The sequence below is a fragment of the Rattus norvegicus genome, chromosome 3, assembly GCF_021556685.1.
Source record: "Rattus norvegicus strain SHRSP/BbbUtx chromosome 3, alternate assembly SHRSP_T2T, whole genome shotgun sequence".
Lineage (NCBI taxonomy): Eukaryota > Metazoa > Chordata > Mammalia > Rodentia > Muridae > Rattus > Rattus norvegicus.
In genome coordinates this window covers 153356257-153382231 of record NC_141536.1, presented here as the reverse complement: position 1 = coordinate 153382231, position 25975 = coordinate 153356257, and the positions used below count along the sequence as shown (strand labels likewise).

General features: G+C 50.7%; 3 protein-coding genes across 3 annotated transcripts; 2 read left to right on the top strand and 1 right to left on the bottom strand.

Annotated features, from left to right (window-relative positions):
* Pltp (phospholipid transfer protein) lies at positions 1–17832 on the top strand. The gene is given in 16 exon segments (NM_001168543.1): positions 1–243; positions 838–948; positions 1032–1131; positions 2389–2517; positions 2980–3135; positions 4502–4565; positions 4645–4708; positions 5604–5695; positions 9635–9811; positions 9907–9966; positions 12059–12223; positions 12316–12383; positions 16756–16798; positions 16897–16960; positions 17103–17179; positions 17421–17832. Coding segments are annotated over 15 exon segments (1491 nt in total). The 5' UTR covers positions 1–243; positions 838–848; the 3' UTR covers positions 17553–17832.
* Ctsa (cathepsin A) lies at positions 17674–23526 on the bottom strand. The gene is given in 15 exon segments (NM_001011959.2): positions 17674–18109; positions 18297–18401; positions 18534–18623; positions 19182–19257; positions 19793–19935; positions 20017–20092; positions 20196–20287; positions 20763–20847; positions 21519–21610; positions 21899–22054; positions 22279–22365; positions 22454–22504; positions 22768–22879; positions 22969–23147; positions 23319–23526. Coding segments are annotated over 15 exon segments (1482 nt in total). The 5' UTR covers positions 23373–23526; the 3' UTR covers positions 17674–18025.
* Neurl2 (neuralized E3 ubiquitin protein ligase 2) lies at positions 23252–25975 on the top strand. Its single transcript, NM_001107802.2, is given in 2 exon segments — positions 23252–24461; positions 25729–25975. Coding segments are annotated over 2 exon segments (858 nt in total). The 5' UTR covers positions 23252–23719; the 3' UTR covers positions 25845–25975.

Below are 25975 nucleotides of genomic sequence, written 5' to 3'. Positions count from 1 at the left end.
TCCCCCTCTTGTCCAGACAGCAGTCGGGCTTGTCACAGGCTCCGTACTGCCCTCTCCTCCACCCTCCCGACTGCCAGCGTCCCGCCCCTTCCCCTTCCAGCCCCCAGGGAGGAGGGGAGAACAGCGGCGAGGAGGGGGGTCGGAGGCCCAGACTTATAAAGGCGGCTGGACCCGCGCTACCCGCCAGACCCCGCCGCTTGGATCCCCCGCGCTGCCTGTCGCTCCACGTGATCGCACCACTAAGTGAGTTGGGGCGCGTCCCCATTGCATCCCCAGACCCTCCTGAGCCGCGTGGCTCACTAAAACCAGGTGGGGAGGAGAGCGGATGAAGAAGGGCGCTGGGATGGGGCACCAGACCGTATGCCCTACAGCAGAGACTTAGGAGCTAGGGGAACCGGGGGACCAAGGGGACAGCGCTCGGCGGGGCCACCCCGGCGCGCGGCCTGGGAGACCTCAAGCCACTCAGCAGGAATGCGCTTGTGGTTGTCGCCATACCAACCTACAAGCTAGCACACGCCCTCCTCTGAAGGAAAAGGGAAAGTGGTGGTGGGGGATGGGGGGCTCATCCTCCTGAGATCCAAACTCGTCACGCAGCAGTTGCTCCGGGGGAGGGGGAACCGAGCCCCAAATCCTTCGGAGGCTGAGCGCGAGTATTATCGTGCTTGGAACCTCGGTTTCGCATCAGGCAAAAGGAGACAAGATGATTGGTTCCGAGTGTCCCAAACAGTTTTATGGGGAGTAACGGTCCAGGCCAGCACCCTGTTCTAGTTGCACGTCCAAAGAGTGGTTTTGAGCCGCCCAGATGACACCTGCGACCCGACCCTACCCTGCCTCCAGGCTTGGTTACCATGGCCCTGCTCCCGGCCCTCTTCCTAGCGCTTCTGGCAGGTGCCCACGCCGAGCTCCCGGGCTGCAAGATCCGAGTCACCTCTGCGGCTCTGGAGCTGGGTAAGGCGCGCGGCCGGAGACAGGGACCGGGTGGGGTGCCCTGGCCTCGGGCGCGGGACCTGAGTGTCTCCATGCTACCTCAGTGAAGCAGGAGGGGCTGCGCTTTCTGGAGCAAGAGCTGGAGGACATCAACATCCCAGATGTGTATGGCGCAAAGGGCCACTTCTACTACAATATCTCGGAGTAAGCAGGCCTGGGGGCAGGGTGGGGGGCAGGGGACGGGTCTCAAAGGACAACCCCCCAGACTGGGCGGGCCTGGGCGTGGCCAATTAAATGAGGTGGGACCCTAAAGAAAAGGGTGAGGTTACTAGGTAAAAAGACTGGAGGTAGGTGGACCTAAGAAAGGGAATATGAGGGGGTTGGGGATTTAGCTCAGTGGTAGAGCACTTGCCTAGCAAGCGCAAGGCCCTGGGTTCGGTTCCCAGCTCCGAAAAAAAGAAAAAAAAAAAGAACCAAAAAAATAAAAAATAAAAAAACAGAAAGACGAAAACTGGTCTAACAAACACAGTGTGGGCCGAGAGCAACAAGACCATGGAGCTTTTACTTATTTATTTTTAAGATTTTATTTAACTAATGTATGTGCATTGGTGTATGTCTGTGTGAGGGCGTCGGGTCCCCTTGGAACTATAGTTCCAGACAGTTGTGAGATGCCTTGTGGGTGCTGGGAGTTGAACTCGGGACCTCCGGAAGAGCAGCCAGTGCTTTTTTTTTTTTTGTTCTTTTTTTTGGAGCTGGGGACCAAACCCAGGGCCTTGCGCTTCCTAGGCAAGTGCTTTACCACTGAGCTAAATCCCCAACCCCAGCCCCCAGCCAGTGCTTTTTAACCGCTGAGCCATCTCTCCAACTTCTATTTATTTATTCTTGAGACAGGATCTTACGTAGCCCTGGCTGGTCAAAATTCACTGTGTAAACCAGTGAATATAATATAATATAAAAAAATATATATATGTAATTCCAGCGAAAGGTTCACTTGGGCTCACAAATTCAAGATCAGTCTGAATACCAAATGAACATTCCCTGTCTTTCATCTCGTTCTGTTTTGAGACAGGGTTTCCTTTGTGTAGCCCTGGCTGTCTTGGAACTCACTCCACAGGTCAGGCTGGCCTCAAACTCAGAAACCAGGAGGTTATCTCTGCCTCCTGAGTGCTGGGGTTAAACGCGTATACGTGCCACCATGCTCAGTAATTTCCTGTCTTTTAAATATTAAATACAGTAAAAAAAATAAATAAATGAGGAAGGCAATATTGAACTCCTGAATCCAGGGAGCAAATCTCTTGAGTTACCCAAACCAGATTGGGCTCTTGAGGGGCAAGGGAAAAAAATTCCATCCCACCCACCTAGATTGCCTGGCTTGTGGTAGAGGAGGAGGGATGGGTTCCTGTGATTGGGTGAGTCCAACCCCTTGGTCCCAACACTGACCCTGACCCCTGCCCTCTGCAGCGTGAAGGTCACACAGCTGCAGTTGATATCCTCCGAGCTCCACTTCCAGCCGGACCAGGACCTGTTGCTGAACATCTCCAATGCGTCCTTGGGGCTGCACTTCCGGAGACAGCTCCTCTACTGGTTCTTGTGAGGACCCTGAACCCTCAGGAGTGTGGTTGGTGGCTCTGGGCCCAGTGTCCTTTAGCCTTCCCAGGTTTCAGTTTCTCCATTCAAGAGGAGAGCTTGGTAGGATGTTTGGCAAAGGCAAGAAGAGGTTTCAGGAGGGCCTTTAAGGCTTCATCCCTAGCTCAGGGGCTCTAGGCAGTGAATGGCTGTGAGGGAGGAGGGAGTCATTTGTCTAAACTGGTGTAGATGCTGGTAATTTGATGCCGATGCAAGCAAGACTCATTAAACTCATTGGTCTGTTCAAAAAAAACAAAAGCTAAAAGTCAGGGCGGGTCATCTCAGGGAGAAGAGTTCAGGAACGGAAAAACATGAGAGAACAATGGGGGTGTATAAGATCACAAACACTTTGTACATACTTGAAAAAAGAAGGTATTGTGTTGAATAGTGTAAAGAGAGGGGTGAACTTGAATCTGCTTTTCACAGCTATGATGGGGGCTACATCAATGCCTCGGCCGAGGGTGTGTCCATCCGAACAGGTCTGCAGCTCTCCCGGGATCCCACTGGTCGGATTAAAGTGTCCAATGTCTCCTGCGAGGCCTCTGTGTCTAAAATAAATATGGCCTTCGGGGGAACCTTCAGGTGAGTTCCAGCCCCAGAGCACATCTTTTGGGGTCCACTGAATTCGTCCAAATCCTGGTTCCGCCACATCTGGGCTATGTGAACTTGGGCAAGACATCGGTCTTCAGAGCCTCAGAGAATAAAATCTGATTTAGCAGATACAGATATAGAATATTTGGACAGTCCCTGGCATATGATAAATGTCTAAGTGTTAGAGTTAGCATGACCGAAGCTGGAGCTGGCTCAGTGGTAGAGAGCCTGTCTAGCATGCATGAGGCCCTGGGTTTGTTCCTCAGTACCTGCGTTTAGAAAATAAAAACTTGGGTTGGGGATTTAGCTCAGTGGTAGAGCGCTTGCCTAGCAAGCGCAAGGCCCTGGGTTCGGTCCCCAATTCCGGAAAAAAAAAAAAAGAAAAGAAAAACTTGAGGCAGGTATGGAAGCAGACACCTTTAAAAGTCCAATACTGGGCTGGAGAGATGGCTCAGTGGTTAAAAGCACTGACTGCTCTTCCCGAGGTCCTGAGTTCAAATCCCAGCAACCACATGGTGGCTCACAACCATCTGTAATGAGATCTGATGCCCTCTTCTGGTGTGTCTGAAGACAGCTACAGTGTACTCATATATAATAAATAAATAAAATATATATATAAAAAAAAAGTCCACCACTCAGGAGGCAGAGGCAGGTGGGTCTCTGTGAGTTGGAGGCCAGCCTGAACTAGATCATGAATTAAGTCTAGGTCAGTCAGGGCTATAGAGTGAGAAACTGTCAAACCAAACCAAAGCCACCCTGAAACTCACAGGCTCGGCATGCACTCACGGTTGAGCCTGTATTGTATTCTCAATTATCATAACAAAAATAACTTGGCGCTGGTTGTTTGAGGTAAAAACCTGATAGATGTGTCATCCAGTGTTTGCACACTGTCGGATTTTGTGTGTTCAGCAAGTGTACTATGTCCCAGGCCCTGAGGATTTAGGAAGCATTCAAAGCTCAGCTAGAAAGATTAAAACAGTTGTTGTGAGGACCAAGAAATGAAACCAGAGTGGTGAGATTTAGATAAAGGGGGATATGAGAAGCCTGTCTGGAAGAGGGGGCATCTGAGCCCAGTCAGGAGGCCACAGCGGGCAAAAGCACGGGGAGGGCATCGAAAGCATATAGATTAGATATGGGGGTCTCTGAGAGGCTTGAGAATGGGAAGCAGGTGGCAGGGGAGGGGACCTTGAGGGTCAAGCTAAAGAGGGGCTGGGGCTTGGCTCCTGGAGAATTCTATCAAGGAGCTGGCTGAAACCCATATGTCCCCATTATGCCTGTTTCTTTTGGACACTGTCATTTCTCCTGGGCCTGGCTCATGGTCAGGGCAGGGCTAACCCAGCCTCTCCTCTCCTTGCAGGAGGATGTATAACTTTTTTTCCACGTTCATCACTTCTGGGATGCGATTCCTCCTCAACCAGCAGGTGTGGGCAGTGGCAGGCCTGGGTAGCAGAGTGGGGTAGCCTGGTTCTGAGAATCCCTGACTCTGCCCTGGTCTCCCAGATCTGCCCTGTGCTCCACCATGCTGGGACGGTGCTGCTTAACTCCCTCCTGGACACAGTGCCCGGTGAGTCAGTGTGGGGACCGGAGCTGGGGCCGGGGATAGAAGGAAGCTGTATGCTGCTGTCATACAGCGACTCAGAGTCCCCTTCCCAGTCCAGCCGTGGAACGGTCCTGGGCTCAGAGGTGTCATTGACTTGCTGTGTAATCTTAGGTAAGTAAGCACTTCTCTTGGGGCTCTGGTGTCTTGTTTGACTGGCAACACCTCCCCCAGGAGTTGTCAAGGTCTTAAATACATGCTTGCTGCCCACAGGGCGGCCATTAGTCTTCATCAGCTTCTATTTCATACGTGCTCAATTAGCACAAATTCCTACTTCCTATGCTCCTATGCCACCCCGTGTGTTTCCTGTTGGTCAGCGATCTTGGCCTATCAGGCCCATTGGGTAAAAAGGATTGAAAAGGAAAGCAGGGGAAATGACTCCTTACTTACTTAGCCATCTTAAACATTTAAAACACGTTATCATAACTGTGTGTGCAAGCATGTGTGTGCTTGCATTGTCTGTACCTGAATCATGGTGTAGGTGTGGATGTCAGAGGAGAACAACATTGTGGAATCGATTGTCTCCTTCCTATGCACCCTGGGGATTGAACTCGGGTTGCATAGCTTTGGAGGCAAGCTCCTTTTACCCGATGAAGCCATTTCGCCACCCCCCTCCTTTTCAGTCTTGCCTAGTGATTTGACCAAAACCTTACAATGTCTTAGTAGTACATGGGACTGACAATGGCCTCCTGACTGAGCACCTACCAGCACACCAGACTCTGGCTGCTTTCCACTTAAAGTCACTTAGATCTTCATAAGACCTCTGTGAGCGGAGTGTCACTGCTTATGACTGAAAGACAGAGAGGTTAAGCGCCGGACCCAGTGTCACCCAGCTTGGACTGATTCTAGCCCCTCTCTCCAGTGCGTAGTTCTGTGGATGAACTTGTGGGCATCGATTATTCCCTTCTGAAGGATCCTGTGGTCTCCAACGGCAATCTGGATATGGAATTCCGGGTGAGCTGCCTGGGTTGGTGCCTGTGACCTCTGACTATTTGATGGGCTTCCCGCCTCTCTGGGGCTGAGCAGGGCTCTGAGGGGTCACTCTGATCTGCTGTGGCTCCCGCTGCTGCCGCTGCTGTTACAGGGTCAGGTTCAGCCTCCTAGATTAGAGCTTGAGCCCCAGCTCTCTTTTTCTTTATTGTTTTATGTGAGTACACTATCAATGTCTTCAGACGCACCAGAAGAGGGCATCAGATCCCATTACAGATGGTTGTGAGCCACCATGTGGGTGCTGGGAATTGAACTCAGGACCTCTGGAAAGGCAGTCAGTGCTCTTAACCTCTGAGCCATCTCTCCAACCTGAGCTCCACCTTTCTAACTGCATTCTGCATCTCTGCAGCTCCTCAGAAGTCCTTACTCCAGGGACCTGCTTATGACTTGCCTATCTCCTGCCTGTTCCTGCCCCTGCGAGTGAGGTGCTGATAGACTTCTTTTGGTTTCTGAGGGGGGTCGAGTCTAACTAAGCTCTCCATGGATACCACGATCTAAGGATGTTCAAGTTCATTATTTAAAATGGTGTCCCACGTGTGTGACATATTCTCTTCAAGCATCCACTAATAGATAGTGTGTGTGTGTGTGTGTGTGTGTGTGTGTGTGTGTGTACGTACACATGTGGAGGTTAGAGGACAGCTTGTGAAAGTTGATTCTCTCCTCCCATCTAGGGTCCGAGGGATCAGGGTTAGGTCCTCAGGATTGGCCCCAAGCTCCCTTACCTGCTGAGCTATCTTGCCAGCCTGACAAGGCTGCTTGTTTATTTGTTTGTTTGTTTGTGACAAGGTAGTCCTGGCTGTCCTGGAACTACCTCTGTAGACTAGGCTGGCCTTAAACTCACAGAGATCCTCCTGTCTCTGCCCCCAAGTGGTGAAATTCAAGGCAAGAATGCTTCTTCTTTCTTTCTTTCTTTCTTTCTTTCTTTCTTTCTTTCTTTCTTTCTTCCTTCCTTCCTTCCTTCCTTCCTTTCTTTTTCTTTTTAAGATTTCTTGATTTCTTTTCTTTTTTTCTTTTTTTTTTTTTTTTTGTTCTTTTTTTTTTTTTTCGGAGCTGGGGACCGAACCCAGGGCCTTGCGCTTCCTAGGCAAGCCCAGGGCCTTGCGCTTCCTAGGCAAGCGCTCTACCACTGAGCTAAATCCCCAACCCCGATTTATTTTATTTTCTGAGTGTGGGTGGTTTTGTGGGCATGCATGTATGTGCACCACATGTGTGAAGAGAGTGTCAGATACCCTGGACTTGGAGAATAGACAGCCATGAGCTGTCATATGGTTGCTGGGAACTGAACCCACATCTTCTGGAGAAACAGAAGATTCTTAACCACTGAGTCATCTCTCCAGTCCACAACTGCTATTTTTACTTATGGTTGAATTTGTGGGTATGAAAAGGCAGTTGTATTGTTAATTTTTTTTTTGAGTTTAGAAATAAGTATTTTAGCTGGGGTGGGTGGTAGTGGTGAACGCCTTTATTCCCAGCACCCACTAAGTTTGAGGCCAACCTGGTGTACAAATCGGAATGACCAAGGCTACACAGAGAAATCCCATCTCAAAAAAAGTATTTTATTACAGGGAATTTAAGAGAAAGAGTAAGGAGTTCCTGGCTAGTAGGAGGGCATCTCTGGAAGCACAGTGCCATTGAGCTGTTAGTCTGGGACCTTTTATACGACTGATGGCTGAAACCAGGGTGAGGGGAGAGGTGAATGAGCTGGTCAGTCCGGTTGGCTTACCCCTGCAGGGGCCAGGAGCCTTTTTGCTTTCATTCTCCTCCTCTGGTATAGCTTCGAGGCAGGATTGTCAGAGAACCAGGAAGCAGGAAGCAGAGCACCTCCTGGTGTTCCCGCCCCCACTAGGACTCACTCACAACTGGTGCTGTGGGGATTTCTGTTCCACTGGCCTGTTTCTCCCTTCTCATCCCCTCCTACCCAAGGGGTAACTCTAACTGCCTTGAGGGAAGAGTTTGAGTAGCTATCAATCTGGTTTCTTGGAACTGAGTAGGTTGGCGGGTGTGGCAGTTGGAGTACCCCTCCAGTGGGCCCCGTCTAAGGGACCTTGAAGTTTGTTTAACCTTGGGGTATTAGTAAGGGTTCTTGACTGACCAGGGTGGCCCTTGGGTGGAGGAAACAATTCCCTCCCAGTGGGAACAACAGAGTTTATGCAGCTCCAAACTACAAGTCCTGGGCAGAGAACCAGGAGAAGGCTGAAGGAAAGGCGTGCTCATCAAGTTAGGTCTGGTGGGCATGCCTTTTATCCCAGCCAGGAGCTGGTGGATCTCTGTGAGTTCGAGGCCAGCCTGGTCTATATAGGAAGTTCCAGGACAGCCAGGGCTGCACAGCATCCTCAACAGACTCAGATAAGCACCCACCCAAGACGAGCTTAGTGGACTTTTCCTTCTCCGTCCTTTGAGTGACGGATCCACTGTGCCTTCCAGCATTCTTGACATCTGGAATGGCCGGACTCACCAGGTGAGATCCGTCCCAACTAGACACCCCCCCTTCAGTTCCTGGGCAGGAAATCAGGAATTACTGGGGTGCCTTTGAATTGGATTGAGGCCTTTTCTTTTTGCTCAATGTGTGCTTAGAGGTAGGGGAGCCATCCTGAGCCAGTAGGTTTCAGGGCTGTTTTTAGACACAGTCTCACTACGTAGTGCTAGATGGCCTGGAGCTCCCATGTAGACCGGGCTGGCCTCGAACTCATAGAGATTTATGTGCAAAAGGTGTGCGCCTACCCGGCCTGGCAACTTCAGGTTCTTATTTCACAAATTTGAAGAAAAAAATTATGGACCGCAGCAGGGGCTTTTTATAAGTATTTTATGATAGGGACAGGAGGAGGAGGGTTATAGGGCACCCCGCTGTCTTGTTTTAAGGATGTGAAGACTTGCCCAAGGTCAGCAAGCAGGTGGTATGTGACCACCTCTGCTCCTCTCTGTGGTCAGTAGCAGAGAGTTCTAAAGATTCTGCAGCTCCAACGTCTTAAGTCCTAATCCTGATCCCCATCCCCACGCAGGCTGAGTGTCCTTAGGCAAAGGGTTTCGCCCACCTGGGCCTGTTGCCTAATACTTAAGCACAAAGACAGCTTGAGAGAACATGCCTTCCAGGGCTGTGGTGGGGACACACTTTACGCTAGAGAGACCGAAGGAAGTACTTCTGGTGGCACATGTCTATTCCAACACACAAAAGGCTGAAACAGGAGGATTGCCGTGAAGTTGAGTCCAGCCAGGGCTACCTCTCAAAATCATACAAATAGAGCAGGGAATGAGTACCAGGAACTGGGTAGCCATGATTGATATGTAAATGCAGCTGTAACCTGTATTACTGTGCCCCTTAACCCAGGTCATTTAACCCCTCCTTTGCCAGGTTACTTTTCCTGGCCCCTCTGCCTTTTCTTTTTTTTTTTTTTTTTTTTCCCCCGGAGCTGGGGACCGAACCCAGGGCCTTGTGCTTACTAGGCAAGCGCTCTACCACTGAGCTAAATCCCCAACCCCCCCCCCTCTGCCTTTTCATTCTGTTTCTTTCTGCTTATTTATGTGTATCAATGTGTTGCCCACTTGTTTGTAAGTGTACCAAGGGGTATGCAGTGCCCACGGAGGACAGAAGGGTGAATTCGGATCCCCTGGAACTGGCAGACTGTTGAGCCACTCACAATGTGGGTACTGGGAATTGCGCCCCAGTCCTCTGGGAGAGCAGTACATGCTCTTAACGTCTGGGACAGCTCTCCTGCTCCACACCTCACTTCTTGTGCTCCCTGCTGTGCTCCTCCCGACCTCCAAGCCTCTTTGCAATGCCTTTTGAGGGATGAGTTTGTGGCCCCTCCAGAGCAGCCATAGAGTCCAGTTCCCCGTGGCTCCTGACTGTGCCTGGCACAGATAGATCCAGTCTGCCTTGACCCTGATACTGAGCTCCCACCCCAGGGAGCATTCTTCCCTCTCAAGGAGGGCAACTGGAGCCTTCTCAACAAAGCGGTGGAGCCTCAGCTGGATGACGACGAGAGGATGGTGTACGTGGCCTTCTCTGAGTTCTTCTTTGACTCTGCCATGGAGAGCTACTTCCAAGCTGGAGCGCTGCAGCTGACGCTTGTTGGGGACAAGGTAGACCAGGGCTTGTCCGAGGGTGGGATAAGAAGGGCCCATGATAGACAGAGTCAGTCCAACTACTCCATCTCATTTCTAATTCCCCTGTTCAGGTGCCAAATGATCTGGACATGCTTCTGAGGGCCACTTACTTTGGGAGCATTGTTCTCCAGGTGAGTATTGGTTAGAGGCTAGGGTGTGGCCAGAGTTGGAGGCTATCCCACCTACACAGCTCTGAGGTGGTAGGTGGAGGGTACGTGGGAGGTCTCCAGCCGTGGCTGTGGAGGAGTCGGAGGCCTTTTGCCTGCGGCCAAGCCCCTTGGCTTTGCCAGGTCTATTTCCCACTCCGTGAAGCAGGGTTGGCACTTCTTGCCCGTCGCCCTCACAGAGCGGCTGTGAGGTTGGGAGAGAACCCGAGTCTTCCCAGTGCAGGGGGCCTTAGGGATGATTAGAATGCTTGTTTGCTTACTTTTTTTTTTTTTTAATGCAAGAGGAGAGAGGGAATTAAAATTTTAAAACAGGGAGTTAGAGATATATTTCGGTTGGAAGAATGCCTGCATAGCATGCCTTAAGCCCTGAGTTCCATCCCTAGTCTGCAAATTTAAAGATATACACTGCATGGGACTGGGAAGATGGCTCAGTGGTCTTGCTGCTCTCACAGATGACTCACAGTTTGGTTTCTAGCACCTACATGTGGCTAACAACTGTCACAGAGGACGCAATGCCCTCTTCTGGCCACTGAGGGCACTGCATGCATGTGACATACAGACCTACATTTGAACAAAACTCAAAACTATCCATATACACGAAAATAAATTACATATAGTATCATTATCCCATATAGTATGTATTATATTCTATAATGTATACACACACACACACACACACACATATATATATATATACACACACACACACACACACACACATTCTATGTGCTATTAGTGAGCATCTTCTTGGTTCAATTTTGTAAATGACAGGAATCTGTGTGACTCTGGGTCATGCTAGCCTCTCCTACATATACCACCTTGTAAGCTTGTCATGAGTTTCCAATGAAGTAACACATGTAATTAGAAGGGCACCTGCCAGGGAGTGTATGCCTGCTGAAACAGTGATGTTGTTACTGCCGTCAGCGTCTTTGTCATGCAGCTGCTGAGTAGTTAAGAGCATCAGCTGTCAGTCAGGCTGTGCTGTCAGTCTGTCAGGCTGTGCTGTCAGGCTGCCCACATCGCATCTGTCAGCTCTGCAGCTGAATAACCTCCGGACCTTGCACAACCATAATTTGTCTGCTTCGATTTCCCCGAGGGAACGCTTCAGTTGGCAAAGTGCTCACCTTAAATGTATGAGGACCTGAGCTTGGGACCACATAAAGAGCTGAGGGTGGCAGCTCTGGTGAGGAGACAAGACAATCCCCAGAGCTGACTGGCGAGCCAGCCGAGATGAATCAGTCAGTGACCTCCAGGGTTCAGTGCGAGGCTCTGTCTCAAGAAATAATGTTGGCTATATAAAAGTGATAAAGGAAGTCACCTAAAGTTGACCTTTTAGCAGGGATATATCACACACACACACCACACAAAGTGAGGATTATAATAGTACCTGGCCTACTTGGTTGTTTGAGACTTAAATGAGCTAATATGTATGCTGTGATCAGAATTATGCTTAAGGGAATGTTTGTTTTTGAGACCGGATCTCATTCACCTAGGGAAATGTGTGTGTGTGTGTGTGTGTGTGTGTGTGTGTGTGTGTGTGTGTGTGAATGCTGCCTGATCCTCCTGTCTCTACTCCCAAAGACTGGGATTACAGGTTTTGCTACCACACCCAGCTCGGCATCACGTTTAGCAATGAGTGAGCATGCACATTCAATAGTATTCCATGACCTGTAGAGCAGCTCAGAGATGTTTAAGCAAAAAGGCCGTACCTAGGGAGTCCCAACTGGGGTTTGGGTCTGAATTGAATGTTGAAGAGGAATCCGGGTGTGAGTCAGAGAGGGACACGTGCTATAATTTCAGTACTCGGAGGCTGAGGCAGAAGAGCATGTGTACAGGGTTTCAGGACCAGCTAGGCAACTTAGCAAGAGCCCATCTTGAGAGAAGGAAGGATACTACTTTGACTAATTCTTGGGGGCAGGGTGTAGGCCGGAAGCGGGTGGGGTGGCAGCCCATCTTCTGTACTTGCAACCCCTTGCCTCCAAACGGGCTGAAGCTTTGTCCCGTAACACCCACCCCCAGTGGTCATGGTGATCTGCCTCCCTTGCTCTGCCTCCAGAGCCCGACAGTGATTAACTCCCCGCTGAAGCTGAAGCTACAGGCCATAAGCTCTCCGCGTTGTACCATCAAGCCGTCAGGCACCACCATCTCTGTCACCGCCAGCGTCACCATCTCCTTGGCCCCACCTACAATGCCTGAAGTCGAGCTGTCCAAGATGATCATGGTACGGACCCCAGGATGAGGGTACCTGGGGGCCGGTGAGAAGTGGGCTGCGGACCTTTCCTGTTTATAATGTTCCCACGCACTTTCCTTCAGGAAGGTCGTCTCAGTGCTAAGTTGACACTCAAGGGCAAGGCGCTGCGAGCGAAGCTGGACCTTCGAAGGTATGCAGTCGCTAAGGATCCTGGTTGAGTCCTTAATTTCCTGGCCTTAACATCTCCAAGGATAGTTAACACCCACTCAACAGAACCGCGGCGCTAAAACTGAGCTACTCCTGTAAGCCTCCGATAAGCTGATGTCCGTCCTTGTTAGTACTCACGGAAACTGAAATCAAGGCCGGGTGTTAGCGGTCACACCTTTAAGCCCAGCACCTAACATAGGCAGGTGGATCTCTGTGAGTTTAAGATCACTCTAGTCTACACAGTGAGGTCTAGGCTATCCAGGGGTATCTAGTGAGATCCTGTTTTGAAAGGGAGAGAGAGAGAGAGACAGAGAGAGACAGAGAGAGAGACAGAGAGAGAGACAGAGAGACAGAGAGAGACAGACAGAGAGAGAGAGACAGACAGACAGAGAGAGACAGACAGACAGACAGACAGACCTGAACTCCAGGCTGCAGAGATGGTTTTGTTGATGAAGTTCTTGCCTTGCAAGCACACGGCCCTACTCCTGGAACCAATGGGAAAAGCTAAACATGACACACGCCTTTAATCCCAGTGATGACCAGAGATAGGAGGATCCTTGCAATCTTAGAGGAGAGCTAGCCTGGCCTGTGTGGTGAATTTCCAGGCTAATGAAACACCAGTCTCAAAAAGCGCTACGGACTAATATCCTGGAGGCTGTCTGCTGACCTTCACACGCATGCCAGGTACACACACCTGCACCTACACATCCAAAATCTATCTTACTGTGTAGCCAAAGACGCTCCCGCCTGCATCTCCGGGATGCTGGGATTGCAGGCACACACTGCCATGTCCTGTGTATACAGTGTTCCGGGGCTGCACCCAGGGCTTAGTGCCTGCCCACACTATACCAACGGAACTACAACTCCCAGCTCCCTAAGTGCTTTTATCTCTAGTTTTCTTTTTCTTTCTTTCTTTCTTTTTTTTTTTCGGAGCTGGGGACCGAACCCAGGGCCTTGCGCTTGCTAGGCAAGCGCTCTACCACTGAACTAAATCCCCAACCCCTCTAGTTTTCTTTTACGACAATGTCTCACTGTGTAGCACCACTGGGTAGACTAGCATTGGATATATGGACCAGGCTGTCCTCAAACTCAAACTCAGGGAAGATCTGCCTCTTTAGAGCTGGGATTACAGGCCTGTGTCACTGCTCCTGGCTAACAGTGGTTTCTTTTTTTTTTTTCGGAGCTGGGGACCGAACCCAGGGCCTTGCTCTTGCTAGGCAAGCGCTTTACCACTGAGCTAAATCCCCAACCCCGGTTTCTTTTTTTTTTAAACTTTTTTTTTTTAATTTTTATTTATCTAATGTATATTACAGATGGTTGTGAGCCACCATATGGTTGCTGGGAATTGAACTCAGGACCTCTGGAAGAGCAATCAGTGCTCTTAAAACCACTGAGTCATCTCTCCAGCCCCTAACAGTGGTTTCTTTTTTTTTTTTTTCTAACAGTGGTTTCTTAAGCAACTCCTTTGCATTCTCTCACCTTCTAGAAGCAGGCAAAGCAGGTATTCTTAGAGGCAAGCAAATGGTTTCAGTGAGGGTGAATGACACACTCATGTAGCCGAGAAGATGGAGACATCGGTTTGAGTGTCAATCTCAGCTCAGCTCAGCGGGAACCTGAACGCAAGTCATTGTATCTTTCTAAGGTTCATTTCCTCCTGTGCTAAATACAGGTGAAATTACCTCGTACTTTCTAGGGCTGGGTATTTAATGTCATCACCCGGGTCATATGCGACTGGCTACATTTGTGTAATTATAAGTCAACAGCAGTTAGGTTAGGCTGCAGAAGCCAGGGTTAACTAGTGGCTACACAGTAGACAGTGTAGATACAGAAGCTGCTTCAAAGTGAGACAAAGCTGGGTTGCAGCTGGGAAGCTAGAGGCAGGGTCTAGTCCACACAGCCATGTCACTTCAGGCTATTTACTTAACCAGCTTCTGTTTCCCTCATCAGTAACAGTTTCTTTTTTTTTTTTTTTTTTTTTTTTGGTTCTTTTTTTCGGAGTTGGGGACCGAACCCAGGGCCTTGCGCTTCCTAGGCAAGCGCTCTAACCAGTAACAGTTTCTAATAGTCCCAGATTCTCAGGTCTCAGTCACTAGGCGTAGCAAGACACTGTTTCAAGCAAACACCATTAACTCCAAAACAAAACAAAACAAAACAAAACAAACAAACAAACAAAAAAACCCAAGGACTAGAAAGTTAGCTGATTTGAATGAATTTAGGGATGAGGGTATGAGTTTGAGCCCTAAAACCCATTTTAAAAACTGAGCGTAGAGACTATGGCTTGGGATTCCAGCACTGGGAAGGAGACAAGGTCCCTGGGGCTCACTCCCCAGTCAGCTTAGCCAAACGCTGGAGCCTTGGACCAGTAAGAGATTCTGTTTCAAAACATGGTTGGATGGTGTGACCCATCCTCCATATGCCCAAATTTACTCCCCCTCCTCCCACAGTGTACCTTTTGTGCAGGCGCGCACACATAGGTACACACACACACACGCACATGCACACGCACGCACACTCACAGTGTATATTTATATGGCCCTGGGAATGGAGCCAAGGTTTTGTACATGCTTGATGTCCTCAGCATTTCAGCTTCCCCTTTTTCTTTGCTTTTTGTTCTTTTGTTTTATTTTGTTGTTTTTTAAGCTAAGGTTTCTCCGTGTAGCCCCAGCTGTCCTGGAACCCACTCTGTAGACCAGGCAGGCCTCAAACTGAGAGGTCCACCTGCCTGTCTCCTGGGTGCTGGAATTGAAGGCATGAGACGACACTTCCTGCTTTTTTTTTTTTTTTTTTTTAATGAGACAGGATCTTATTATGCAGACCAGGCTAGCCTGGAACTCACAGAGATCTGCCTGTCTCTACCTCCTGAGTGCAGAGGTTAAAGGCAGGATGTTGGGGTTAAAGGTATGTGCCACCACGGCAGCTCTCAGGTTTGTATGTGGTTATGTGCGTGTGAGTGCAGATGCTCAGAGGCCAGAAGTAGTGCCTTCTGGAGCTAGAGTTTCATGTTGTCGTAGGTTGTGTGTCATAGGTGATGGTCCCCTGGAGGAATATGAGTGCTTAGTTGCTAAACCATCTTCCTCCTATCCCCTGTTTGATGTGTGTGTGTGTGTGTTATGTATAGTCTGTGTGGTGTGTATGTATGGTGTGTGTGTGGGGTGTGTATGTATGTTGTGTGTGTGTGTGGTGTGTATGTATGGTGTGTGGTGTGTATGTATGGTCTGTGTGGTGTGTTTGTATGTGGTGTGTGTGTGGAATGTGTATGTATGGTGTGTGTGTGGTGTGTATGTATGGTGTATGGTGTGTATGTATGGTCTGTGTGGTGTGTTTGTATGTGGTATGTATGTATGTGGTATGTATGTATGGTGTGTGTGGAATGTGTATGTATGGTGTGTGTGGAATGTGTATGTATGGTGTGTGGTGTGTATGTATGGTGTGTGTGGTGTGTTTGTATGTGGTGAGTATGTATGTGGTATGTATGTATGGTGTGTGTGTATGTATGGTCTGTGTGGTGTGTTTGTATGTGGTGTGTATGTATGGTGTGTGTTTATGTATGGTCTGTGTGGTGTTTTGTATGTGGTGTGTATGTATGGTGTGTGTATGTGTGGTGTGTTATGTGTGTGTGCCATGCATGGATAGAGCCTGAAGAGGTCAGAAATGGGCTGCAGATGTCCTGAAGCTAGAGTTAGAAGCCATGCGAGCTACCAGACGTGGGAACTGGATTCCAATTGTCTGGAGGAGCAGCCAACCCTCTTGACCTGTGGAGCCATTTCTTCAATACTGTGTCCCTCTTCAAACCCCCTCTGAGACAAAAATCTCACTCTGTAGACCGGGCTGAGCTCAAACTCAAAGAAATTAACTTGTGTATGTGTGCGTCTAGGTGTATATGCATTTATGTGTCAGGGTACTCACATGTCACACAGAGCACATGATGGTCAAAAGTCAACATGGTTCTCTCCTCTACCATGTGTGCCCTAGGGATCAAACTTAGGTAGTCAGGCCAGTTACCTTCCAAACTGAGCCATTTTACCAGTGCTATTTTGATTTTTTTTTTTTTTTAATAAGCTTGGTATCTGACAGGGAGTAAAGATTATTGAATTTTGTTGGATAAAACAAACTGTACTTGTTGACCTAGCCACAGAGGCATGGCACACAGGCATTCCTAACTAATGAAAATCAGCAGGCTTAAAGAAAGGGGCTCCAGAGACAAGAGGGTCACTCAGGGATGCACACCTGGAAAATGGCAGCTACCTGGAAGGATGATTGGGTGGGACTGGGAAAGCTGTCACTCTGGGCCAACTTTTACGTAGGGCTCAAGGAAAGGGTGTCCCAAGGTTTCATGTTGCATTTCTGTCCCACAGGTTTCAAATTTACTCCAATCAGTCTGCGCTGGAGTCTCTGGCAGTGAGTTGGGGATGGCATTGGGTGGGTCCAGGTTTTGCAAGAGGGCCGCTCACACAAACCTGTATGTGCATGCGCTGTCTGTGTCCCTTTTCCCTCAGCTGATCCCACTGCAGGCCCCACTGAAGACGCTGCTGCAAATCGGAGTGATGCCTTTGTTGAATGGTAGGGGCTGAGGGTGGGAGGAAGGAGTGAGGACAGGGAATAACAGGGGTGGAAGGGTGTGTGGGGGGTTATGGGGTAGTGGACACGATGACGCCGACGGACTGATAGACGCCCAGGCTGAGCTTGCCTCTTCCATCTACAGAGCGTATCTGGCGTGGGGTGCAGATCCCCCTCCCTGAGGGTATCAACTTCGTGCATGAGGTGGTGACCAACCATGCAGTAAGTACATTGTGGAAAGGAGGATGTAGACCAGGGGCTTCCTGTCCCTACAACACCCCAGTGCTATCTGCTTCCTCTAAACCCCCTAACACTAGCTACTCCCTCCTTTTTTTTTAAGTAGTAAAGGACTTACACTGTCAGGGAGCTGGGGCCCCTGAGGAGATTTGCTCCAGAGTCCTGCGTTTGTTTGGACGATGTCTCCAAACTGAACTGATCAGTGAGCCTCCCTGTCCCCTCCCAGGGCTTCGTCACTGTTGGGGCTGACCTCCACTTTGCCAAAGGACTTCGAGAAGTGATTGACAAGAACCGTTCTGCCGGCGGCGCTGACACTGTGGACTCCAGTGTCCCTCCACCCTCTGCTGCAGCTGCCTGAGCCCTTCGCCCGCCCCTCCTGGGCAGCTGGCATTCAGGAACTGAACTGAGGCTTCTCAGCACCTCCTGCCCACCCCTTGCCATCAGCCTAGTGGTCCCAGTGCCACAGAGAAGAGCCCAGCTGGAAGCTATACCCGATTTAATTCCATAATCAGTCAACCATCAATTACAATCCATCCAACCCTCTCCTTGGGCTTCTCTAGAGCTCTGTTGGGGTCCTGGGATGGGGCATTTTTTATGCAGACCAGGGAAGGCCATCCTATCAAAGCCAGAACAAAGTGTTCATTTGGTCCCAGACTGTCTGTGAAGCCCCAAGGCCCAGGCTGGGATGCACAGGGCTGTAGGAAGCCTGGGCATTTTTAAAGCAGGACTTGCCCCACGGGAGCACTTTGCATAAAGGAGGAGTCCTCCACATCGAGAGAGGCTTTGAGGGTCTGATCAGGTGCTGAGGACTTCCATGGGTCCTCGAAGCTATCAGTAAGGCTCCTTGTTCAGGAATCGAGAGAACATGGTAAAAGCAGCTCGAGGCTTGTCCGTGGGGACCATGTGTCCGGCACCCTGGAGGGCAAAGCTTGATGAGATTTGGATCCCCAACATGATTACCCCTCACTTCCGGGCACTTCCTTCACCCCTTCCTCTCTTCACCCCACACGCTCGCCCGACGAATCACAGGTGACCCAGAATGAGTGAGGACTGGGAGGTCATGCCACTCCCCCCTCTGGCCCCAGCTGTCCCTCAGTCCTACCTTGATGGTGAGGAAGGTGATGTGTGAGCATTCCTTCACGAAGCCAGCTACCTGCTCTCCACTCTCCCCGTAGTCCACTAGCCAGGGCCGGCGCTGCACCTCCATCTGTCCCACGGGGAAAGACGATAGCCAGTGGCTCCCACCATCTTTGCTCAAAGCTGCTTTTGAGACTGGAGACTCCTCTCCAGGTTCGCCCTCTCCCAGCACACCAGCCCAGCTACCCCAACAGCACTTTACCTTCTGGTTGAGGGAATCCACAAACCACTCATCCCCCATGAAGTTGCAGGCCATGTCCACATCGCCATTGTAAAGCAGGATCTGGTATTTCTGGAGTAGGACAATGGGAAAACAGGAGTGTGGGCTAGGCCCAGGCTCTCTAGCCCTTCTCTGGTTCAAGCCCCAGGGATTCAGAAGCCCAACTAAGAACAGAAACCTGAAATTCTCATGCTGTATGCTACACGTCCAATATGCACCCACCAGATGCTTTAATAAATAGGGGGGAAGTTACTATGCCCCATATAAGACAGTCTTATTGTGGAGCCCAGACTGGCTTAGACCTAAGGTCTCTCCATCTCCCCAGGGCTGAGCTTACTCTGATGACTCATTGTGGCTCGCTCATTAGCCTCCTTTTACAGAGGGAAAACCATAGCTAGGAACTCTTCCCAGAGCCAGACGTAGGTAGGCATACATCGAGATAAGATTGTTATGAGTTCAAAGCCAGCCTGGGCTACAGAGCAAGACAAGTCTCAGAATAACAATAACATAAAACAACCAGGGCGTGGCTGCAAGCGCTACCGAGATGCACCACTCGATGCATTGTTACTCTAGAGCCTACAGCTACACCGGCTGGAGGTGGGTGGGTCCTGCTGTGCCGTGGACGTTTACCTGTGAGCTGAGCAACTTCAGGTACTGGGAGTTCATGCTTTCGTAGAGACGGCGGTACTGTAAGTTCACCATGAGGCTGTCGGAAGCATGCGCGTAGGATGCAGGGAAAAAGGACAAAACGGGGAACTGAGCAGGACAGTCGACAGGACAGTCAGACATTCCCGATTCCCAGCTTCGGTATATCAGTTCTCTAGGACTTGCTTATCTGAACGGGAGCTGGAGATGTGTGGGCATAGTTTTCGGCTGTTACAATGATTGAGATACAACTGGTGTTTGGTGTGTAGGCACCGTTGGGTGTGACTGTAATGACGGGAATGGAGAAAGGGCACCAGCCCATCACGAAACATTTAACTGGGCTCCGATGAGCTAGGGTGACCTTTTTATTTAAAGGGGCTCAAGGATGAACCGGGCAGCTCCAGGTGGCAACAGAGCTGTAGTCAGGACAGTGTCTACTCATTAAATGTCAGAGATAACTAGTTATCAACTAATTTTCACCCCAATTTTCATCTAAATGTCCACACCACCCCCTCTTGGAGAAGCCCTAGTAACAGGACCCCTGCGAACCCAGCTGATGGCCACCTCCTACACCACGAGCAGTCACAGAAGCTCACTTGCACATGTCCCAGCGGGGCAGCGACTCCGGGATGTGGAGAGCCTTCCGAACATATGGGTTGTTGAGGTAGGTGGAGGGGGCTGTGGTGTTGGTGCATGGAGGATCCAAGCGTACCTTGTCCCCAGACCGAAGCAGTAGAGCCTGAGGGCATGGACATGGGGTGACCGTCCTTAATTATTTAACCCACCTACTCCCCCAGGGAGAGCCCACACCCTTGCATACCTCAGGAAATCTCCTCTTGAGTGGCAAGCGAGTGAAGATATTGCCAAAATCCTGGACTACAAGTGTGTCCTCAGACCTGTCGGAGACAGACAGACAGACAGACGAAGAAAAATTATAGGATGGGTGCTGGGCCTCTAGAGGCAGTAGATATGATCCAAGGCACACCCAGCAGCACTTACCTATCACGGCCGGGTACCCCACCAGCACACGGGGCGTAGAGATTGTATATGTTGAGGCCAGATTTGCCCACAATTCGAGACACTTCCTGGAGCTGTGAAGACGGTAGTCCTGTTATTCAGATCCATATCCCTTCAGGACCTTCCCTACTCACGCTCAGGATTAAGTGATCTCCTACCTACCTCATCTCCCTCCCGACACCGCCCTTTACCTACTTTTTTCACAGGTAGAAGGCTCATTGGAAGGAATCTTCCAGATCTGGGCCCAGTCCTAACTCTACTCTCTGCCAAGTGGCTTAAGCATCCTTGGCTTCAGTTTCCTCCCTGGACTTCCCAGAGGAGACCACAGTATTGGATAGATTTGGGACAGAAAGCCGAGGGGGTGAGTCGGCAGAGTGCTTGTCTTGCATGCATGAGGCTCCCCATGCATGCTCCCATGTTCAATCCCCAGAACGGCCACAAAGGGAAGCCACGGAGCTAGAGAGCTAGGTTCCCAAAGAGAGGTTTGTGTGATCCATTTCTCGGGACTGGGGTGGAAGGGCTGGCACAAAGACCAGGGCAGAGGCTCACATTGTTTACACAATCTGGATCTTTGTTGTCATAGAAGTTACACTTGTTCTGAGAACAGCAGTGGGTCTGGAGTGAAGTCCAAAGCCTGCGGATCAGAGAGAGCTGAGGCTGAGCAGAGATGCTAGGAGATACAATAACCTCCCTCCCCGCTCCCATCAGACCCTGACTCTGGTGGCGGAGAGGAAAGACGTGTAGGCTACCAAACCTAATTTCCAAGGATTTGTCCCCTAGTCCATAAAAGTAGCCCCAAGCTCACCCCAAAACTGGCGCCTTTTTAAAAAGAAGAAAAAAAAATGTTTTTGAGAGGTTTTTCTATGTAGCCTGGGCTCAATCTTAAACTTACTATGTAGCACAGGCTGGCCTAAAAGTCATGATTCTTCTGCCTGGTTCCAAGTGTGGTCACCATGTCTAGCTTCTTTAGTTATTTCTTATAAGTACACTGTTGCTGTCTTCAGACACACCAGAAGAGGACATCAGATCCCATTACAGATGGTTGTGAGCCACCATGTGGTTGCTGGGATTTGAACTCAGGACCTCTGGAAGAGCAGTCAGTGCTCATAACCACTGAGCCATCTCTCCAGCCCCTTTTAGTTTCTTTAAATCCTAGTCTTTATTCTTGGCCATCAAACCCTTTGGCCAACTCCAGCCCCTACCTGCTTATAAACCAAAGCAGGAATAGCATGGGCTGAAGGACAGGTCTGAGATGGCATGACCTGCCCCACCTTAGACGTTGCCCAACTGTCCCTCTCCCATTACCTGTTCCCCAGAAGACCATGGTAGTAGGCAAAGTAGACCAGGGAGTTGTCATTCTGCTCATAGGAGGAGAGTCCATTGCCCACAGCCAGCCCCTGTGAAACACCCAGAGGGCTCAGCTCATCCCAAGGGCGAGAGCAAGGGGACCCTCCCTTGACCTACACTCAGACCTGCAATCTAGAAGCTGAAATCCAGAGTGGCTTGTGGGTGTGGGTGAGGTCATTCAGTCTAGAGAACAGAAGTGGCAGCCTGACAGGTTAGCTTCCTGTAGTAGGAGGCATTCGAGCTGTTGGAGTAGCCAGTGGCCAGTTAGTAGGCTGTGAATAAGCGGCTAAGCTGACCTTTCTAATCCTAGGTCACACCATCATGGTGCCTCCCTTCACCTGAAGGTTCATGCTGGGATCCTGCATGACCAGTACAGCCAAGGTGGGGATGTAGATGCCAGCATAGCTCTCTCCGGTCAGGAAAAGTTTGTTGTCCTTGTACTCCGGAAAGAGGTGGTAGAAGTCTTTAAGGGCTTGATAATTGTTCTCAGCCACCTGAGGATGACATGGAGGAGTCAGGTGGCATTTAAGCTAGAAAGCTGCGCAGAGATAAGGAGTCCAACTCATTTTATTTTGTGCAAGAGGAAGTAAATTGGTTATGAGCTTACCACAGAGCACGTGACAGGGCCAAAAGTGGACTCTGAGGTCATGCTCTCCCCCAATCAAGCCATCTTGGGGAGAAATGGGGAATGGGGCAGGTGGTCAGGCAACAGACTCACCTCTGTGTCATTGGTCACATACATCTTGTCATCCGAGTAGGAGAAGCCCACCCCAGCTGGGGACTCGATATACAGCATGTTGGCAATCTAGGGGGAGGAGGGAATGAGCGGAAGAGGGTTCCACACCCCTTCGAGTACCCAGACACCCTTACAAGACCCACAGCTCCAAGCGTACCAGGTTCCAAGAATAGGGGTTGTACTCCAGGGTGACACCATCTGGCTGGATCTGGGGAGGAAAGAAATAGCTCCTGTGAGTCCCAGTGAATAGCTGGGTGGAGAGAAAGGGCCACCGTGCTTTATATATTGTCACACTCCAACAGAGGTACAGAAAGTTAGGCCAAGGGTCAGATAAAACAAAACAGAATTGTTAAGAAGGAAAGCAAACTTAGGACACAGTTTCCTTCTCCCCTCCCCTTTCCTGCCTTTTCCTTGAGGAGCTGCCTCTTCCCAGTTCTCCCTCACAGGGGAGAGGGGCAGTGGTCAACTCACCAGGAAGGGACCGTGCTCTGTAAGTAACCCATCTAGGGAGCTGCAGCCAGGACCCCCATTGAGCCAAAGCACCACGGGGCTGTTCTTAGGGTCGTTCTGCGATTCCACAAACCTAGGAAAGGCACAGGGCGGGATTGGTACAAGTAAGAGGCCCAGTCCTGCCCAGTTATCATGCCCTCCTCGGGAGCTAGGGCGGATCACCAGTAGTGGAAGTGCTTGGAATCCGATGCTTTGAGATAGCCGGAGTACTGCCGGAAAGAGGGCTGCTTGGCCAGGCCCGGGAGGCAATCGATTTCATCCTGGTCCGGAGCTGCTTCGTCCCGGGACGCCCAGGATAGGAGCAGCAGCAGGAGCAGTGGAGACAGTGCTGCTCGGGGCATCTGCGGAAGGAAGCATCGGTGGAGGATGTTTACCAGTTCCCCAGATCCTTTGCGCTTCGGTGCTGCGGTTCCTGGGGAGATGGCGCACATCTCCGGGGGAAGGCCCCACCCCGGTCCAACTCCCGGCCACAGAGACACGATCGCTGCCCACCAGTCCGGGCATCTCCGTACCTCTGCTTCCTTGTGTCCTTGCTCTCCTGGAGCCGCCTTTGGACTGGAAGTCATGTGTAGTTCTGGTCACGTGAGCTTCTGCAGCACGTGACAGCTTGCTCAGCGTTCACTTTTTTTATCTGAGGGTCGGGGGCGGTCAATTACCAGGTCAAAGTGCACAGCCCAAAGTGCACAGTCAGGGTGCCAGAAATCAGATGATTTTGGTGTTGACAGCAAAGTTCCTCAGGCTCGTGGGGACCCCTTACTGGTGATATGCCGAGAAACGGCGCTAGGACCCCCGGGCAGAGCCGGGGAAAGTTAGACAAGGGGGAAATGCCTTACATGGTCCCCCCGCAGTCACCATCTGAGCCCGCCGCCCAAAATAGCCCTTGGCATGAGCTGGCCTGCTTAATGGCGTGGAGATGGCTGCTCCCTCCAAACCTGTAGGATTGGGTGGACCACGGAGCCCTGCGTGCCCGGAGCCCCCTCCCACCCGCTTCCACCAAGTGCACGGAGCCAACATCCGGATGGACCCGTCGGGGACGCGAGCCACACGCGTGGAGAGTTTCGCCCACGGTGTGTGCTTCAGTCGCGAGCCCCTGGCCCCCGGTCAGGTATTTCTAGTGGAGATAGAGGAAAAAGAGCTGGGCTGGTGCGGGCATCTACGTCTTGGCCTGACCGCTCTGGACCCGGCCAGTCTGGCTTCTGTACCCGAGTTTTCACTGCCTGACTTGGTCAGCCTTGGCCACAGCTGGGTCTTCGCTATCACGCGCCACCACAACCGTGTGCCCCGGGAAGGTCAAACAGAAGCAGAGGCAGCGGTCCCCAGCGGTCCCCAAACCCTACTCGTCGAACCCTATTTGCGCATCCAGCAGTTCCGAATTCCCCGGGACCGTCTGGTGGGCCGCAGCCGCCCAGGGCTTTATAGTCACCTCTTAGATCAGCTCTATGAACAAAACGTGCTGCCTCCCACTGCGCGCCGTAGCCGCCTGGGTGTTCTCTTCTGCCCCCGTGAGGATGGGACCGCTGACATGCACATCATCATCAACGGGGAGGACATGGGTCCCAGCGCCCGGGGACTGCCAGCTGCTCAGCCCCTCTACGCTGTGGTAGATGTGTTTGCCTCCACCAAGAGTGTGCGCCTGGTCCAACTGGAGTATGGCTGTAGGTATCCCACCCCGGGAGGGACCTTCTTCTGGTTCAGGGTGGAGACAGGCACCGGCTAGGACCCCCACAGCCAGCTAGCAGGGCCTTGGACTGTCCAGCCGTAGTTTTGGCCTCACCTCGGGCTTGTGAGTTTGCACACATCACACCTTGGCTGTGGGCCGGCCTTGGTGTCCTCACCTCAGCTGGTTGACTGAGACACCCTGCAGGTTCTTTTGGTTTGAATGATGTTTCAATAATAGGGTAAGGGCGTCTGTGTTTTTTAAATTTTGTCCTAGCAACCAAGTCAGGGTCTCATCGGTACTAGGCAGGCACTGCACACCCCAGCTTGATAGGGATTCCAAAACCAATTTTTTAAATTTTTTTAAAACATTTATTTATTTATTATGTATACATCATACAGCTTTCTGCCTGCATGTATGCACCTGCAGGCCAGAAGAGGGCACCAGACCTGATTGTGAGCCACCATGTGGTTGCTGGGAATTGAACTCAGGACCTCTAGAAGAGCAGTCAGTGCTCTTAACCTCTGAGCCATCTCTCCAGCCCCAGCCAAAACCAATTTTTGATCCGAGACTTCTTGAGAACTTGACGCATTTACTTTTGGTCTTCTGAGAACAATTCACTCGGGAGACAAGGCTCCTCTGGAATTCAGTAAGTAGCCCAGGCCAGCTTCCTACTTTTGACAATCCTTTCTGCCTCAGCCTGAAGAGGGTTGGGATTAGCCTTGAGTCACCACATTCCGCTATGAGTTGTGTGTTTTTATTAGGAAAATATTCTTCTGAGATTTAGGCCTATGGGTTTGGAGCCATCGCAAACTCCAGATTGAGAACTTTTTTTTTTTTTTTTCTTTTTGAGACAGGGTTTCTCTGAGTAGCCTTGGCTCTCCTGAAACTCAGATGGACAACTTTTAAAATCAGAGGTCTGGCTCACTGTAGCTCAATGGACCTTTCACCTATATCTCTGGTCATGTGTCATGAATCCGTTGAGCTGGAATCTGCTGTTACCGTGCTGTGGTTGCATAGACGGAACAGACAAAGCTGCTGGGTTAAGGGAGGAGGGTTAGGCTGTGTTATAATGGCAGAGGGTCTGATCAAAGTCCTCGGAAAGAGGTGCTATGTCAGCTATACAAGCAGCCCCGCCAGGCAGGCCGAGCCTGAGAGCAGAAGGTAATTCCCAAGTTGACGGCAAATGAAAACCCAGACGTAGATCTCAGTTCCAGTGTTACCTCCCCCAGACCCCTTTGCCTTTGACAGTCATCTCTCCACAGTGCCGTCTCTGCAGACACTGTGCCGTCTTGTGATCCAGAGGAGTGTGGTACACAGGCTGGCCATTGATGGGCTGCGCCTGCCCACAGGACTGAAGGATTTCTGCAAGTATGAATGAAGGCCTGTCTGTGGCCACCAGAGCAAAGCGGCCGTCGTGCGTCCTGCCGCCAGAGCAGTGGCTGGTCTGAAGCTGGTCACACGGCGGCACACAATCAGGGCCAGAAATAAAGAGAGCTTATTTATGTTGGA